At 40.1% G+C, this 14984-nt stretch overlaps 2 protein-coding genes across 22 annotated transcripts in view; one reads left to right on the forward strand and one right to left on the reverse strand.

Moving 5' to 3' along the window:
* The window catches only part of RIF1 (replication timing regulatory factor 1), a 96552-nt gene extending 94349 nt beyond the window's left edge, over positions 1-2203 (forward strand). For all 18 annotated transcript variants that reach the window (XR_010122814.1, XR_010122827.1, XR_010122816.1 and 15 more), the window contains one exon: positions 1361-2203. The gene's annotated coding sequence lies outside the window, so the exon portion shown is untranslated. The remainder of the gene's footprint in view (positions 1-1360) is intronic.
* Positions 1-14984, reverse strand: part of NEB (nebulin) — a 247776-nt gene that overhangs the window by 20830 nt on the left and 211962 nt on the right. For all 4 annotated transcript variants that reach the window (XM_054478963.2, XM_054478962.2, XM_054478961.2 and 1 more), the window contains 12 exons: positions 14741-14851; positions 14048-14152; positions 13400-13504; positions 11539-11643; positions 9885-9995; positions 9386-9496; positions 8652-8765; positions 7805-7909; positions 3151-3255; positions 2062-2166; positions 1317-1409; positions 631-723 (listed from right to left, as the gene is read on the reverse strand). In XM_054478963.2, the coding sequence (XP_054334938.1) occupies positions 631-723; positions 1317-1409; positions 2062-2166; positions 3151-3255; positions 7805-7909; positions 8652-8765; positions 9386-9496; positions 9885-9995; positions 11539-11643; positions 13400-13504; positions 14048-14152; positions 14741-14851 (1263 nt within the window). The remainder of the gene's footprint in view (positions 1-630; positions 724-1316; positions 1410-2061; positions 2167-3150; positions 3256-7804; positions 7910-8651; positions 8766-9385; positions 9497-9884; positions 9996-11538; positions 11644-13399; positions 13505-14047; positions 14153-14740; positions 14852-14984) is intronic.

Below are 14984 nucleotides of genomic sequence, written 5' to 3' on the forward strand. Positions count from 1 at the left end.
GCACAGGTACCTGAAATTCCCATGACAGAACAGGCTTAATGTATAATACACCATTGTAGGTAGATCACAGCCTGACCCACTGCATTTACTAGATGGAGAGAGCAAAGAATACAGGAGAAGAAACCTTGAAAGGGAGGGGAGAAGAGACTTCACATGTCTACCCAGGCTCTTTTTGGACACTGGGAATCCTATCATTCATATGATGCATCATACATACACACACGCATGTTTTATATATATACACAAAACCGGAGTATGTTATACTACTTATATGTTTATATGTATATGCTTTTAGTTAAATTACTTGAGATCATCCCAATAACCTTATTACTACCATCAAAACATTTTACTTTGGAAACGAATGGCATGATAATTAAGCCAAGTCCATGAGCTTCAAGTCAGTGACAGGTAGGAAAAGAAAGCCAAATCCCTTCTACTCCTTGATTATGAGAAGAGAGGTTTCTTATCTACTTTTGCAACCTGTAGTGACCCCATCAAGACTAAGGGAGAATTCACAACATCCGTAAGGCATGGAAGCTCTTGATAGGAAGCAGAAGGATGAGAGAGCACCAGGGTAGCAACTGAGAGATGGCCAGTCACACAAATGGAAGCTGAGAGTATGGCCACTACCGAGCTAATGTGCTTCTGCGTCTCCTTCACACGTTTCACTTCAGGCAGGTCAGGGATTGGAGTTCCTTGTCCTATTGCTTCCTTATACTTCACCTGCAGATTTAAAAATGGGAAAAGAAAGGTATTATTACATGCTGGACTGTTATTCTTCCCAACATGTACATGTTTTTTGTAACCCCCAAATTTAAAAAATCAACAGTGTAAATAACGCAAGCTTTATACTTAGTGTGAATGGGACCTCATTCTGATACTGGGTAAGAGGAGAACAATTCCGAGGACAGGGACGTTTTGTCTCTCTCTCCGTCTCTTTGGGGCAGGGATGGGGGCCCCTGTTTAGACTGCTGCCCTTTCCTGTATACTCCAATGTCTTTATGCCCAGCAGGTCATTTGACTAGGACAAACAGATTCACATACATATATCCAGGAAGGTTGGTTCTTTGACTGTACCGGATTCTACCTTCTCACAAGCCTCTCTGTTTCTCAGATCTAATCTCTCCCTCATGAAAACCGCCAAGGCACTGCACTGAATATGAGATGACTCTAGCCACTGATGTATAGTACACAGGCACCTATTTTAGCAATATAAGCTGTTTCTGGTGACAGAGGCTTTGAGTGCAACTCATAGGTCATTGTAAATTATCAAAGGGAGGCAGAAAATATTGCAAGTGCATTCACTGTGTCTTTACCGCGCTAATGTGGTCCTGTGTTTGTTTCACTCTCATCATCTCAGGTGTCTTTCCGATAGCCGTTCCTGGTGAGACATCCTCTTTATATAAAACCTGGGCATTCAGAATCAAGACAGTGTTACACAGAAGAAAAGAAAACCCAGCAGTTCCTGGAGAAAGACTAGGACACATGGCTTCTGTGAAAACAAGGCATTAGACGATGTTCCCAGGCAAGTGCCAGAGCATCGCACTTGACATTTCCATGTCAGTATCAGTGACTCAGACCAGTTATACAACATGGATCACTTTCCAGATCTTAAGATTTCTTCTAAGATTGTGGTATACCGTACTAACACAGGATGAGAAGAGCCAGGAAATGTTGATTAACAACAACACCCTCCCATATGTAACACAAAATCCATTAAAGAAATGCAAAGTCAGTCAGTTATTTGGGGGAGGGATAACAAAAGAAATCACAATGTCAAAAAGAAATCCATCTTCTTGGAGCAAGACAACACATGTTACTGCTCTGGGATTAAAAAATTTAAAAATAAAAGTTACGTTGTTAACAGATTTAAAGTTATTTCGCATGGTCTCTGGAGAGATGATTTTGGGGCAAAGTATGGGGGATTTTAGCAAATCACTGCTAGTATTACTGAGGAGGTTAGATGTTAATTGTCTGTATCAATATAAGGCTAGTATATTTTTAAAGAGGACAGTGAAATGACTAGGTTAGCATTAAATGCAAAATAAATAGTAAATATACCGAGCTGAAATTCTTCTGATTTTCTTTTACACGCAGTATTTCTGGCGTGTCTTGAACAACTGTAATTTTTCCTTTACTGTTCTTAAGGTCACACTGGTATTGGAGCTATGAAGAAAGAGTAAACATCTTGTTAAGATTTCAACATTGCTTTGCTTTCTTTTTTTGTCGTATATTATGTGAAGAAAATTAAAATCGTGTATCTTTAAAAAAAGTCTATGCCACAGTAATTATGGTCTGGTAGCCCAAGGGAAATTATTTGATAAGAATTTTGTGGAGAAACTAATTTTAAAAAACATATAAAGCTAGGGGTTTGTTTTTGTTTAAGTATCCCGTGCTTAGATTTAACTTTGAAAAAGATAGATGTCACCACTAATGGAAAGCAGTGATAGTTCACATTCAGTAAAGGAAGCCACTGACAGGGTTTAGGATACACTACCCCAAAATATGGCACCTTGGCATTTGAAAAAACAGCAGAAGCAAGAGGGTTTTTCTGGCCTTCTCTGTTTTTTCCTGAAGCAGATAATAATTATCTGACCTTCATTTAAAGCAGGCAATAAGCCCCTCCTTCCAGAAGGGTCCTCCCTAGACCCAGAGGAAAGGAGCCAAAGACACAGAGATACTAGGAGAATCTGAACAAACAGGCCTCGCTAAATCCCGTTTATTACCATTGGATCATTACCCCTCATTGTCCAGTCACACTTCCGCATCTCTATCCATAAAAATACACACATTTCCCTGTTTCTTTGGGTAGTCATTTCTGAAGCTTTTATTAAATAAATTGTGTGTCTCTTGTTAATCTGTCTTTTGTTACAGGGGTTTTAGCCATGAACCTTGCCATGGGTAAGGAAAAGATACTGTATTTTCTCCCCACTACCACCAATGAAGTAACAGATGAGTCTCTCATGCTGTGATTTGGGATTAAGATATAAGGTGAGCCCAGAGATGAATTGAGCACACATTTCCTGGGGCAGGATGGGAGTTGTGGAGGGCTGCACAACAGCCCCACTGCAACCCTGGGATATCCAGAGGCATCTTCCTCAGCACCCCTAGGTGCCTGTGGGCTGTGCGTTACATTTAATACAAACTTACAAGGCTGAAGTTCTTTTGGTTCTCCCGGACTCTCTGTATCTCTGGGGTGTCCAAAACAGTCTCATAATACGACATGGACTTCTCAGCATCTTCCTTGTACTTTTTCTGGGAATAGATTCCAAGAAAAGGAGGGTAAACACCACAGGGATATAGGCCAATGGGACCTAAAATAGGCTATTTTAGCCCTTCCAGGCTCAGCAGAGGGAAAGTCCTTTGTATTTTCTTAACTGTTCAAGGATGTTAGGGCATCGCAAGGAAGAACCCTCTCAGTCAAAGAGCACCATACTTTTTCTTCCCAGGAAAGCTGAGCCCAGACATTCAGTAGGACCTATTGTCATGGCAAAGCTGCAGAGGGGGAACCTTGCTAGCTGGTCCACAGGAGGAAAGTCACAGCCAGCAGGGCCCAGAGAGAGAGATGGGGATGCCTCCAGTGGCAGTAATCCTCGCTGGGCTGGATGAAGCTATGGAGCCAGACTGTTCAACAGGCAGGCGGAGAGAAGCTGGAGGGTTAAGAGTCAAAGACATGACCTCTAGAAAGCCTTAGCTGGTGACAAGATGTTCACTGAGCCATGAGCAGGTGCGGTCAGGGCTCCCAGCTACAGGACTGAGCAGGCAGGCCCAGAGGCATTTCCAGAATATGGCTCTTGATGCTGCAGAAAGCAGCCTGACAGGACTGGCAGCTCTACCAAACAGACACACCTGGAGCGCCACTAAGACCAGCCGACTGGCCAAGGACTGCTCTGAACCAGACATCCCTATTCCTTGGGCTCCCCTGCCCTGCCCCAGCCTTTGGCTGGAGAGACGTGTCCATATAGAGGCTGCTCTTCCAGACACCAGTGGGCAGTCAATCCCACCACCAAACTGATCGTTTTTATTCTCTGCAGCAGAACACTTTAGAACCTTATTTTTCTTTGATTGCTTGTCACTATGTCCTTTCACTTTTCTCTCTAGCTTAACTTAGCTCCAGTTTTTCCCACTCTTCAGGGAAGTTTTGGTTTGTAGGGCTGAGGGCTGAGGAATGAGACTAGCCACTGTTATAATGGGGATAAAACTATTCTGTCTGTCTCTATTTACGTTGTTAATATAGGAATTACATTTATAAGTATTGAAATTTGTAATCTTGCCACAGACAACAAACAAGCAGTTTCAGCCAGTGAGCGATTTAGGCCTAGATTTTGTTCATCTAAATGGAAGCGAATTAAAGCCAAGATTTTTCGGAAGAAATGGTAGTTCACCAGGAACAAATGTTTTGTTCATGAAAAAATCACTTGGATGACTCCTTAGCTATGTAGATGTAAGGAAAACAGTTCTCATTGTCCTGGGAAAAGAATAGAAACAATCGTCCTTTTATTTTTATTGTTTGTCTTTTACTTTTTCCAAGATTAAGCAAAAGCTACCTCAACTGGTTTGCAGAGCTGGTGCTAATCCCTTAGAGGGGTAATCACATTTGAACACGGAACTTGGATGTATTCTGGGAGAAAGGGACCTGAACTCCCTGGTGTTCCCAGACCAAATTGAGGGTTGGGCTGCAATAATGAAATGCAGATGAACTGGGGAGGAAGAGAGGTTTTTGTTTTGTTTTGTTTTTTGTTTTTTTGTGACGGAGTTTCACAGTGTCTCCAGGCTAGAGTCCAGTGGCGCAATCTTGGCTCACTGCAACCTCTGACTCCCTGGTTCAAGTGATTCTCCTGCCTCAGGCTTCCGAGTAGCTGGAATTATAGGTGTACGCCACCACAACCAGCTAATGATGGGGTTTCACCATGTTGGTCAGGATGGTCTCAATCTCCTGACTTCATGATCCGCCCACCTCGGTCTCCCAAAGTCCTGGGATTACAGGCGCGAGCCACCGTGCCCGACCAAGAGTTTTTATTTCTGTAACTGGTTACTGGGAGAAGGCCTGGAAATTATCACCAGGCCAACTCAAAATTACAAAGTTTTTCAGAGCTTACCCTTTAAGCTATATGTCTTTGTGTAAGTGTTCATTCATCTAAAGACGTAAGTGATTAACTTCTTTTAATTTATAACTAAGGTCTGAGTTCTGAAGACCTTCCTCTGGAGCCTCAGAAAATTTACTTCATTTAAATGGGTTCAGTTGCTGGGGTGATTACTCTTATGTTGTCTCCTGCTAAATCAGGGAGGTTTGAGGAGTTTCTTCAGACCCCCAATAAACTTGTTTGTGGAGGCCTGGGGAGTTTTTTTTAGACGCACAGTAAAACGTTTAATTCTACATGGGTCCTGTTAAGAATTCCTTCATTATTTTGTTATGCTTTAAGGCCCAGGAAAGGCCTAGGCGAAACTTTTGGTGGGCTTTTGTTACATCCCAGCCTTTGTACAGGGACACTGGCTTTTTATCTAACTTAACCATTCATTTAGTACTCAAACAGTTGTTAGTGAGACCTGGCCTGCCATACTGGCATTAAGTATTCAGTACAGTAGTCCCCACTTATCTGAGGTTCACTTTCCACGGTTTCAGTTAACTGTTGTCAACCCCGGTCAAAAATAAGAGTACATTACAATAAGATATTTTGAGGGAGAGAGAGAGAGACCACATTCATGTAACTATATAACTTTTATTACAGCATATTGTTATAATTGTTCTAGTTTATTAGTTGTTAATCTCTTACTGTGCTAATTTACAAATTAAGCTTTGTCATAGGTGTATATGTATAGGAAAAAACAGTATATATAGGGTTAGGTATTGTCTGTAATTTCAGGCATCCACTAGAGGTCTTGGAACATATCCCACTCAGATAAGGGGAGACTACTGTATAGTATCCTAAATTTGTGAGTCAGCTTACATTGCTTGTATTAACCCCCAAGTATGAGGTTTAAGAGTTATAAATACAGATTCTCCACTGGAAGTCGAGAAGCAAGTTTGTGGAAACACAAGCACCATCTCACCAGTATTTACCATTCAACTGTAAAAACTGATCTGAACTGGGGAGGAACTAACTTGCCTGGCTATATTTTAGGCCTTGAGGAACCAGCCAAAGACAGTCCCAGGAGAGCAGAGCAAGTGACTTGATCCCACACTGGGATAGGCCCACATGCTGAAGCTTTCGTTAAAGATCAGCAGTGTCAAAAGCAGAAGGTAAAAGGCTGGTGAGGCTCTCACAGCCCAAAGAATGTCAGCCTCCCTGGCTCCCTCAATGAACACAGCATGGTAATTTGGAGCCCATATAATTTTGGTAATTTTTAAAAAGCTAATTATTCTTCCGCATCCCTACCCTTCAAAGAAAAGAAACATTTCTACCATTTGAATATACCTGCCTCCTAATCAAACCACTCTCTAGTGATAACTATATTTTTCATGTGTAATTTTACAATATACAACTATATGTTGCCAATAAAGGGTTGAAATCCTTGATTCCCCAACCTGATTGGTCATTAAGAGATCATCTGTGAAAATTAAAAACAAAAATAGATTTCCAGAGCCTACCACAGATTTACTAGCATCAAAATTCCAGAGTTGGACCAGGAAATCTACATCCCCAGGTGCCTATAAAGCACAGCTAGGGCACGTTAACTACGGCTTTGGAACTCATTGATCAGAAGACAAGCACAAATTCTAATCTGGCGCCACTCAAACAAATTGCAGACTCCTGACCATCACTGACAATCGTTAATACAAATGAAGGCCTATCCCGGGGTGTGAAGGACGGCCTACTTTTCTTCATCTCTCTATTTGTAGGAAGATGGAGAGTTATTCATCATGAGGGGAGTCAGGGGTTAGACTGTGTGGTCTCAATCTCAATCTTGTTTGAGATTGGTAATCCAATGTGGGCTACTTTGTTTCTTCCAGATTTGCGCACATATTTTTAAAGCCACATCATAAGAGATTTTACATGTTAAAATATTGATTCATTAATTACAAGTTGTACCAGGTAAGAGTTCTTCAGTACCTTAAAATTCCTGCATCATAGGTTACCCTCTCACTCTTTTTTTTTTTTTTTTTTTTTTTTTTTTTGAGACAGAGTCTTGCTGTGTTGCCCAGGCTGGAGTGCAGTGGCGCGATCTCAGCTCACTGCAAGCTCTGCCTCCCGGGTTCACGCCATTCTCCTGCCTCAGCCTCCCAAGTAGCTGGGACTACAGATGCCTGCCACCACGCCTGGCTAATTTTTGTATATTTTTTTAGTAGAGATAGAGTTTCACCGTGTTAGCCAGGATGGTCTGGATCTCCTGACCTCGTGATCCACCTGCCTTGGCCTCCCAAAGTGCTGGGAATACAGGCGTGAGCCACCATGCCAGGCCTCTGTCTCTTTTTTTTTTTTTTTTAAGAGTCTCACCCTGTTGCCCAGGGGACTGCAGTGGTGCAGTCACAGCAGACTGCAGCCTCAACCGCTTGGGATCAATTGATCTTCCCATCTCAGCCTTCCTAGAAGCTGGGACTGGCGTGCACCACCACACCTGGCCAATTTTTGTAGGGACAGGGTTTTGCCACATTGCCCAGGCTGATCTCAAACTCGTGGACTTAAGTAATCCACTTGCCTTGGCCTCCCAAAGTGCTGGGAATACAGACGTGAGCTACCGCACCTGGTGAATCTCTTTTTTATTGGGAAAAACTGATTTGAAGAATCTCTTAAGGTATTAATGGAAGGACTTCCATTCTTTCATGATTGGGGTTTATGAGTGATGGCATGATGAATGTCCTTACCTGGCTTGAAAGATTCTTGACTTGTTGGGCATGAATGATCTCTGGAGTATCAACCACAGAAGTGAAATTGGCTTTCTCCATTTCTGCTGATTGCTTATACTTAATCTGTAAAACAACACCCAATAGTTGGGTAAATGTTTACAATGTGCACAACAGTTGTTGGCTTGATTTGATTAAGAGGTGAGCCATATTTCTTTTCCAAGAGGAACTCATTCATTTGACATTCAACAGACATTTCTTCCTATTTTGTTCATAGTTTTATACCAAAGAGTGAGATTCAGTAAGAAAGGTCAAGTCCTAGCTGTTGAGAGAAGATTTAGTTGGATGCAGGATGGGATATGGGTAAGGAGGGATCATCAACAGATAGTAAGGCATGGATTGTTTACATACGAGCTGGGAGGATGACAAATAAGCAAAAGACCCATACCAGTGAGCATTTGACAAGCTAAGATGCCTAAAAACTCTTCTAAACTTAGGGCTTGAAAGGAGAGGAAGAACTCCCAAGATATTCTAAGCAAGGAATTCCTGGCATCAAATGAGTGGATTGACTCAGAAATAAGGCCAGGATGTCGAGTTTGCCCCAGCTCCAAACAGCTACTTAATTCCTCAATTTCTGCCCTTTGCTCTGAATGTCCCCAGAGCCTATAGACTCAGAAAGGCAGACAGCAATGAGCCTGGCAAAGGGTACTCCATCCTTTCATTGGGATGGATTCCTCCAGGCAGATGTTCAAGAATGCCATTGTATGCATGTGACTGTCACCAGTAAATCAGATGACAGAGGGACACTTTATGTCCTTAAAGTTACAACTACTTTCCTGAAAGATTGACATCGAATAGTAGCACTGACCTGACTGGCAATATCAGTAGCATTCCTGGCCCTCATAAAATCCGGAGTTTCATTGGCCATGGCATTCAGGCCTCTTCCTTTGACTTCCAGTTCCAGGTCTCGCTTATATTCTTTCTATAGTAGCATTAAAAGAAAAAAAAAGGTACCTAAATTCTACTACTAGGTAATAAACATACAGGGTGAATGTAAATCCACATAACACGCCACCCCAGTTGTCACAGATAGTGTCGCTTGCTACTCTTCACCTTCACTCTTCCGTGTAGTAGGATGGAGTGGTGTCTCCAGAAGCCCTCTGGAGGAAACTATTCTATGCAAGTCAGTATGGGTCAACAGAGGTCTCCTTTTGAATAGTTATAGCATTCTCTGCTTAGAAGATTAGAGTATAAAGTAAATTGTACATCTAGTTTGGTACATAACTAAGATTACACTTAGGTGCACACCACTCCAGTGTAGTGTTTTTATGTAAATGAGCACACCAAATACATCAAGTTAAATCAAATAATATTAGATAATAGATTATGATAACCACTACAGAAACATACTGTTATAATGTCCATTCATCAGAAATTGAGGTATATTTTATGTAATGGTTAACAATTATGTTGATATGGAATCTGAAAATCAAAAGCTCTGTTTTTCTCTGTTCTCTGTTTTTTTGCTTTTTCTGGTGTAATTTGGCTAACAAAGAAATGATGCTCTATGAATTACGTGCAGGTAGTCAGCTGTGGGCCTACCTCATTGAGGATTTGAGTGGCATTCTTTGCTCTTAGCATGTCAGGTGTATCTTCCATTTCAGTGAGGCCCTTCCCACGGATGCTTTCTTCTAGATCTTTCCTGTACTCTTTCTGTATCATGAAAGAAAAGCAACAGCACTGACAAGAAAGCCCAGGTTGATTCTCTCAGGCAAAGAAGAAAATAAAAAACAATTCCAATTTTTAAAGGGTTCACAGTTTAGTAAGTAAAAATATGAATAAAGGCGGGGTATAAGCATGATCAGTTAACATTAAATATCAAATGAAACTTGAAGTTAATAGAATGCTAAGGTAATATTCAAATAAAAAATTAGAAGAATTAACATGGGTAATAGATTAGGTGGTAGTACCAAGCACATGAGAACCCAATTTGAAACCCACAGTTAGGTGGTGATGTAAATGGTAGGAGGAACACATTAATGAGTGTCATTAGTGGAATTATTTGGATTAAGAGGGAAAGAAAAGACCAAGTGGGCACTACCTCGCTTGCTATTTTAGTTGCATATTTGACATGTAACAAAGCTGGTGTGACCTCCAGGCCAGTCAGGTTTCTGCCTTTGATAGACTCTTCATAATCTTTCCTATATTCTTTCTAATGTAAGTAGGAAGGAAAGACAAGTTAAAAAAAAATCTTTATTACAATTTAGCTCTCCATCTCAGGAAGAAAAAAAATAACAGCATTTTCTGTGTATGGACTCTTAACTCGATCATAGTTCTGCTAATGGTCACACATTTGAAACATGTATGATTGTACTTGAAATATGTTGTCTGGAGCAAATGGCCACAAGGAAACTCAGGCTGAGACACTTTGATGGGCCCCTCACTCATCAGTCTAATGTTATGACTGGGGCAGGCCCTTCACAGAGTGGAAGGATGGATGCACCATCAAGACTGAATCCTCTGTTGTCTCTTCTGAACTTTCCCACACCTTTCTTAAGGTAACAAAAGATTTTATTTCAGAATTACAAGTCAGTGATGCAAGGGGAAAAAAAATCGCAGAGGAAGGAGAGCCTAAGGCTACCAAATGCTAACTTGCTTTTTTTTCCTAATCATGACCTGTTTTTTTGCTATGGGGTCTTGCTATGTTGCCCAGGCTGGTCTCAAACTCCTGAGCTGAAGTGATCCTCCTGCCTCAGCCTGCTGAGTAGCTGGGACTACAGGTGTATGCCACCACACTCAGAGTTTTGACCTTTTTTTTAAAAAAATCACTGAATAGCTTAGGTGGGCAGTGAGGCACAGAGAAACTCTATGGTTTTGTCCACTCTGCCTCCCTGCCCCATCTCCTCTCCAGTCTCCAGACTTGGCTGACTCACAGAGGGGCTTGGAATAGATATTGGAACTCTACTTTTGTAATTTTGTTATTTTAATATAATTTTAAATTTACAGGAAAGTCACAAGAACAGTATAAGAAACTCCTATAGATCCTTTACTCAGATTCACCAATTGTTTGAAACCATTTTAAAGTATTGATGACCTGACATTCTATCACCAGAAAGCTCCACAAACTGCTACTTTTATTTAAAACAATTTTTCTTTATAGTTGGAGGAAGAGAGGCAAATAGAAATTCCAAATAAGCCCATTTCCCACTGAAGACAGACTAAGATTTAAAATAAGATTCCATTCTCTACTCTTGGTTAAAAATGACAAAAAAAAATTTAATGCTTCTGCTTACAATTCTAGAATAACGAATACGGCATCTTCAGTTTTGATTATCTGGAGTCTTGATAAACATCTTGATCACAAATACCCTTTTGTTTGGCTTGGGGCATTCTACTAAGAGTAGAGCATTTCAAAGCCAAAGGGGTGTCTGTGTGGAGGGAACTTTTCATTCATAAAGGAAAATCCAAATTACATTCAGTATAATTTGTTTGTGTTGGGAATAGTTTTCCATGTTCTAATTTTACAGAAATGGCTGTTGAAATAAGACATATGGTAAATATCTACTACCTAGAGCATTTTTAAAAAATAACCGAACCATAGGATTTCTGAGATGGAGAAGATTTTAGTGATCACATGATAAAAAGTTTCATCAGCTACCACTTTTGGATGACAGGAAACTGGCTATGTCATGGGCAGAGCTTGTGTTCAGTAGTGTGATGGATCATTGTTGTGTGGTGTGCTTTTTTTGACTCACCCCACTCTGCATCTGCTGAGACTCTTTGGCAGTGATGTATGTTGGTGTTTCAAAGTCCAGCATGGGTTTTCCTCGTTCCTTTTCATACTTTTCTTTGTATTTCACCTGGTGATAGAAAGCCATGTTAGATATCGCTCCTCTGGTCAATTCCTAGACAGCAGTTTAAGGATAGTATTTTTTAATTGATATGTTCTGTCAATTGGATGGCATCTCATTGCCACTTAAAACAGTTTCCTGTTATGTTTCAGATCCAGTACATTTTTGTTGTTGTCTAGGTGTTGAGGGGATGGGTACCATTACTGTCTGCAAGGCATAATTAGGATTTGGATTCAATTCAAGGAGACAAAAGAATCATTGACAAGAACTAGCTGAGAGAAATGCTGATGCAAGAAAATGCATGGGTAAAATTACCCAGGTAGATGAGGTTGGTCAATAATTGATGGGTAGCTGTAAACACTTTAAAATTATTAATGCTAGTAGCATTAATCAATATTTCTGATAAAAATCCTTAGTTTTTCTTTCACAAGAACTTTTATCAGAGACCTGGGGTCTAGATTGAATGGATAACACATGGAGCTTTATTTATAAGTAAACAACTCTATGTGGGTCCCGACTGGCCATATATTTAATGCAGCCAATAAATTGGTATAAAAATGAAAACTAGTTTACATATTGACTGACTTGTTAAAAAACCTGACAGTCTCAAAAGATCCTCAAGGCTGTTGTATAAATAAAATTTCCTCATCCTATAACATGTGGTTAAGAATCAGGGGAGCCACATAAATGTTTGTATGTGACAGAGGAGAACTAGAAAAACAGGCAAAGACCCTCATGCACGCAGCACCTTGATGGCAGTGCTCAATCTCCGAGCTCTTGGGTTGTAACAAGATGTTGGAATAAAGGCCTGGGGGCACATACTGCCCTACAGAAGACACGAGGACGTTTCTAGTAGTTAGTCCTAATGGTTAATGCCCAACAGGGGACCTAAATAATGCTGAATTTGTGATATAGGAGGTCACGTGATAGTAAGTTCTTTCCTCTGAGAATCTTCAATTATAGTCATGAATTGCTTAACAACTGGGATGTGTTATGAGAAAGGCTTTGTTATGCAATTTCATCATCGTGTGAACATCACAGAGTGCACTTACACAAACCTAGATGGTATAGCCTACTACACACCTAGGCTATATGGTATAGCCTTGTTGCTCCTAGGCTAGAAACCTGTACAGCATATTACTTTACTGAAATCTGTAGGCACTTGTAAGACAAGAATATTTGTGTATCTTGATACCCCTAAGCATAGAAAAGGTACAGTAAAAATGTGGTATTAAAGATTTTAAAATGGTACGCCTGCATGGGGTAGCTCCATTATAATATTATGGGACCACCGTCATACAAGTGGTCTGCCGTTGACCAAAAACATCATGTGGTATATGACTGTATCTTAAAAATTTAGTAATTTTGTAAATTCTCAGAAATGCTTTCAGTAGTAGACCTGATCATATCACTTCTCTGTTTGAAATCTTCCTGACTCCCTATAATCTACTGTAGTGTTCCCTAACCTGGGGCACGAACCCATGGGGCACATTGGAGTTACCATGAGGGGTTTGTCCCCTCATAACACACTCTTTATGCTTCCAGCCCCTGCCAATAGCACATAATTGCATGTATATTTCTCAACTATATGTAGATATTGTTGTAATTTATAACATAAGAATTTGTTTCAAAAAGTTACCAAATTCAAAACCCCTTATATCTTTGTGCATTTTCTCAAACAATGGAGGGAATCTATGAAATTTTTTTTCACATTGTACTGTGGATGAGTGTGCGCCAGAGGAAAAATTGGTCTTGATCCACTTACTATGCTCTGTAATTCTGTGGCCTCTTTTAGGTGAAGCTGCTCCAGATTATCGGGTATGGTGTGGTAGTGGCCTTTACTCTTCTCATACTTCTTCTTGTACTGGTACTGAGGGGAAGGTGGCAAAAAAGGCACATTGATGGAGAAGCTGCTCAGCATTCCTATTTTTCCTCTTTAGATTAGACATTTACAAAGCACCACTGTCAAGATCAAACTAAAAATGGCAAACACTAAACAGGAGGTTAAGAAAAAGTTTTAAAAATGAGGATCCAAGTTCAGTATTGTCAGTTAAGATGTAAACACTTAGGTTATGTGGCTTGTTCAAAGTAGGTGTTATAAGTAAAAAGTTAAAAGTGAAAGAAACTATTCCAGAGGGTATTTCTGTGTCCTTAGAGAAAAGGGAATGGTTAATTGGAGGGCAAAGTTTAAATATTTTTAAAAAAGAAGCATTTTTACATTCTGAGAGGTGTTACAGACAATGGAGAATTGGTAGATTAATGTTGTCATTTGGAAGAATAGACTCAAATGAGAACAGTTTTGTAATAAATCTAGGGTATCAGTAGCAGAGAAGAAGATGCATCTGGGCTCAGAGAAAGAATTTAGTTCCAAATGGATAAAACAAGCTGTTTCTGGAGCAAATGACTAGCTTACAGAACTGGCAAGTTGGCTTGTATTCAGGACATGATTCATGATCAGAGACTCCTTCATGTCAGTCACGGGTTTGTGAAGCTTCTTCAGGTCAGCCTTGTATTTAACCTGTGTGTTAAGGGGGAAGAAAGGAAATCACATAAATAGGAAATGGAACAGCACTAATGGAAATCAAAGTGAGATAGCCCATCGTCAAACAAATGCTGGAGATGGTGATGAAAAACCATACCTCATTCATAGTAGCCAGAAGGCAGAAACAACCCAAGTGTCTGTCAGCAGATGAATGGATAAACAAAATGTGGCATATACATACAATGGAATATTATTTAGCCATAAAAATTAATGAAGTTCTGATATATCCTACAACATGGATGGACCTTGAACATATTATGCTAAGTTAAATAAGCCAGGCACCAAAGGACAGATACTGTTTGATTCCATTTATATGCGCTCTCTAAAACAGGCAAATGCATAGAGACAAAAAGTAGATAAGAGGTTCCCAGGAGCTGACGGGAGGAGAGAATGGAGAGTTTTTGCTTAATGGTTATAGTTTCTGTTGGTATGAAAACATTTTGGCAATAGTGACAGTAGTTGGATAATATTGTGAGTGTTATAAATGCTACTGAATTGCACACCTAAAAACAGTTAAAATGGCAAAACCATGTTATATATTTTACCACAATTTTAGAAACATACCTCACTTGCAAGATTATTAGCATCTTTCATGACTTTGTAGAGCTGGCTGTCTTTTGGATTGTATTTTGGTGTCTTGCCCTTTTCTTTATCGAAATTTTCTCGGTATTTAACCTAACAGCAAATGCAAACATCCAAATTATTCCTGGACATCAATCAATTTGGGAATTGGGGAATAGTAGAAACACAAATGCCAAAGAATATGCATTGTACATAGAGTGATCATATAATCTATTATCCAAACTGG

Source organism: Pongo pygmaeus, chromosome 11 (assembly GCF_028885625.2).
Source record: "Pongo pygmaeus isolate AG05252 chromosome 11, NHGRI_mPonPyg2-v2.0_pri, whole genome shotgun sequence".
Classification (NCBI taxonomy): Eukaryota; Metazoa; Chordata; class Mammalia; order Primates; family Hominidae; genus Pongo; species Pongo pygmaeus.